Below are 2,729 nucleotides of genomic sequence, written 5' to 3' on the forward strand. Positions count from 1 at the left end.
AAAGGTGAATATTTTATGTATAAATACATAAAAATAATTTATATTATTTCAAATATAAATGTTTATCTTTAAATTTACGTGTTGGGGGCCGTTTATACAGGCTTTGGTGTTGCTGTGCTCATGCAGCAGTGCGTGTAGTAGCGTATATTCATGTAGAGATTCAGGTTTCACTCTTTAGTGCATACAATACAGCTTATTTGTGTATTAATTATTATATATTGGCGTTTAATTATTTATCAATTCATGGTATAACATATATGAATGCATATCTAAACAACCTACTGCATTCGTGGTTTCATCTGCAACGACGAGGAAGATGTGTTTCTGCTGCAGTTTATTGGGTATCTGCATTGTACACTGTTTTCGTTAACCCCTATATATTCATGTTTTTATAAATATCCCTATATATTATATTTGTCTAAATATGGAAATCTATTTAGAAATACAACTCAGCAGTGTAGCGTTTGCTTGGGGGTTGTGCGGTAGCTGTGAGTAAATATATTCAAGTAAAGGAGTTTTGTTTGTTTTGTTTGTTTAAAAAAAAACAAAAAACGAGAAGAAAACAACGAAAACACAGAGCGATCGTATGAGAGGCAGCAGCTTCTGTACGCAGAAAAAGTTGAATTGCTGCATCGCCCCCCCCCCATGTAATCTATTGATCTTCACCTCGTGATGCTTTTTTTTCGTTTTTTTTTTGTTTTTCTTTTTTTATTTTCAGATTGTAATCCCCAGAGGTCCTTATCAAGCAAAGGGATTGCTGCTGAGCTGCATCCGTGATGAAGATCCTTGCCTTTTCTTTGAGCCGAAAGCACTCTACAGAGTTGCAACAGATGAAGTTCCTACGGGCGACTATATGTTGAATCTATCAGAGGCAGATATTCTTAAGGAGGGAACTGATGTAAGGCAAATACCCCTTTTTTTTGTTTAATATATATATATATATATTTATATATTTATATATTTATTTATTTTTATAAATATAGCAATCAGTACCTATTGAACATTAGTCTTTGGGTTTTCACGCAACGCGGGGTGGTTAGTCCATCGAGTGGTTTTCGCAACATTTCTTAGAAATGTTTGATGAAACCTTTGTTATATTCTGTTGGTCGTTTATATATATATATATATATATATATATATATATATATATATATATATATATATATATATATATATATAATATATATATAATATATATATATATATATATATATATATATATATATATATATATATATATATATATATAAACATATATATATATATATATATATATATATATATATATATATATATATATATATATATATATATATATACTTCAATACATTCGGCGGTGTGTATTCGTTTTCTTTTTCTTTGTGTATTGCAGCTTCATCGTACGAATCCATTTCACCTTGTCCGCAATTCATACGTGAATTCGTTTTGTTTTTTTTTTTTGTTATTTTCGTTTCTTGTTTTGTTTTTTCTGTTGTTTTTTGCTTCACGTTGAATTTCAGATGTATTTGTTGAATTCTTTTTCGGGTTTCTGTGTTGGTGTGTGTTGCTTAGGTTACTGCAGTGGCGTGGGGAACGCAGGTGCACCGCGTGCTGCGAGCAGCAGAGATGGTAGAGGCTGAAGGTATAAGCGTGGAGGTCATTGACTTGCAAACGATAGCCCCTTGGGATGTAGAAACAGTAGTGAACTCGGTGAAGAAGACTGGGCGGCTTCTTGTTTCTCATGAAGCACAGAGAACCATGGGTTTCGCTGCAGAGATCGCTGCTACTGTACAGGAGAAATGCTTCTTCAACTTAGAAGCCCCAATCAAACGCGTCACAGGCTATGACACGCCTTTCCCGCTAGCCTATGAAACTGTCCGTAACACAGCAGCAGCAGCAGCAGCAGCAGCAGCAGTAGCAGTAGCAGTAGCAAGACTATTCTGCTTCTCCTAGACGAGAGATAGGCAAGAGGGCTTGTTCTTTGCAAGGGTTTCTATAGTGAAGTGGTTTACCCCTGGGAATACAGCTTCTTGTAGCCTTTCTATGCACGAATACAACCGCATGCTTGTTGTACTTGTTGTATTCATGTTTATTGTTTTTTTGTTTTATGCTGCTGTTTGCAGTTCTACCTGCCAGATGAATACAAACTGGTGGACGCAATGAAGGAGCTGAAGTCTCACTAAGTCTTCGATTTATCTGCGTTCGTCGCCATCATCGTACAACTCCTTCGTACTGTCTTTCTGTCTCTCCCTTTCTTTGTTTCCTTATCTCTCTCTGATGCATGCATCTCAATGCAGCTGCTGTATCCCCTTTTGGAAACCCCTTTAGAGGCCCTAGAGGGGGCCCCCCCCTAGGGGCCCCCTCTAGGGGTGCCGCTCTCCTTCTTCTTCCCCTCTCACCCCCCCACCCCCCCGCCTCGCCGCAGTTGCCTCAATAGCTAGATGCATGGGAAATCTGGCTTGCATACATCTCGGGTGCTGTGCGATGCCTGCATTGCCGGAGACAGAAGAAGTACAGCTTTGCTCACAGTGCACAGAAAAAGGAAGAGGCGGCTAAGAGTAAAAAAAGGAGAGGAGGATTAATATATATATGATTGTGCCTAGGCTACTAAACACAATTCAAACAAACTTATATGTAACATATGCATGCAAAGTATGCATGCAGTCTATTGCACATAGATAAACCTCCTCGTGGGCAGCCTTGGGAACTTGTTGTAATGTTGAGGTGCACGTACACCCGAGGGGGCTGCA

General features: G+C 38.1%; 1 protein-coding gene across 1 annotated transcript in view; it reads left to right on the plus strand.

Moving 5' to 3' along the window:
• The window catches only part of EMH_0014510 (branched-chain alpha-keto acid dehydrogenase E1 component beta chain, putative), a gene marked incomplete at both ends in the record, with an annotated part of 5,434 nt that extends 3,272 nt beyond the window's left edge, over positions 1-2,162 (plus strand). The window contains 3 exons of the mRNA XM_013500137.1: positions 719-898; positions 1,552-1,905; positions 2,103-2,162. Coding sequence (XP_013355591.1) covers positions 719-898; positions 1,552-1,905; positions 2,103-2,162 — 594 coding nt within the window. The remainder of the gene's footprint in view (positions 1-718; positions 899-1,551; positions 1,906-2,102) is intronic.
• Between the last annotated feature and the right edge of the window lie 567 nt (positions 2,163-2,729).

This window comes from Eimeria mitis, genomic scaffold (genome assembly GCF_000499745.2).
Source record: "Eimeria mitis Houghton genomic scaffold, Emh_scaff506, whole genome shotgun sequence".
Classification (NCBI taxonomy): domain Eukaryota; phylum Apicomplexa; class Conoidasida; order Eucoccidiorida; family Eimeriidae; genus Eimeria; species Eimeria mitis.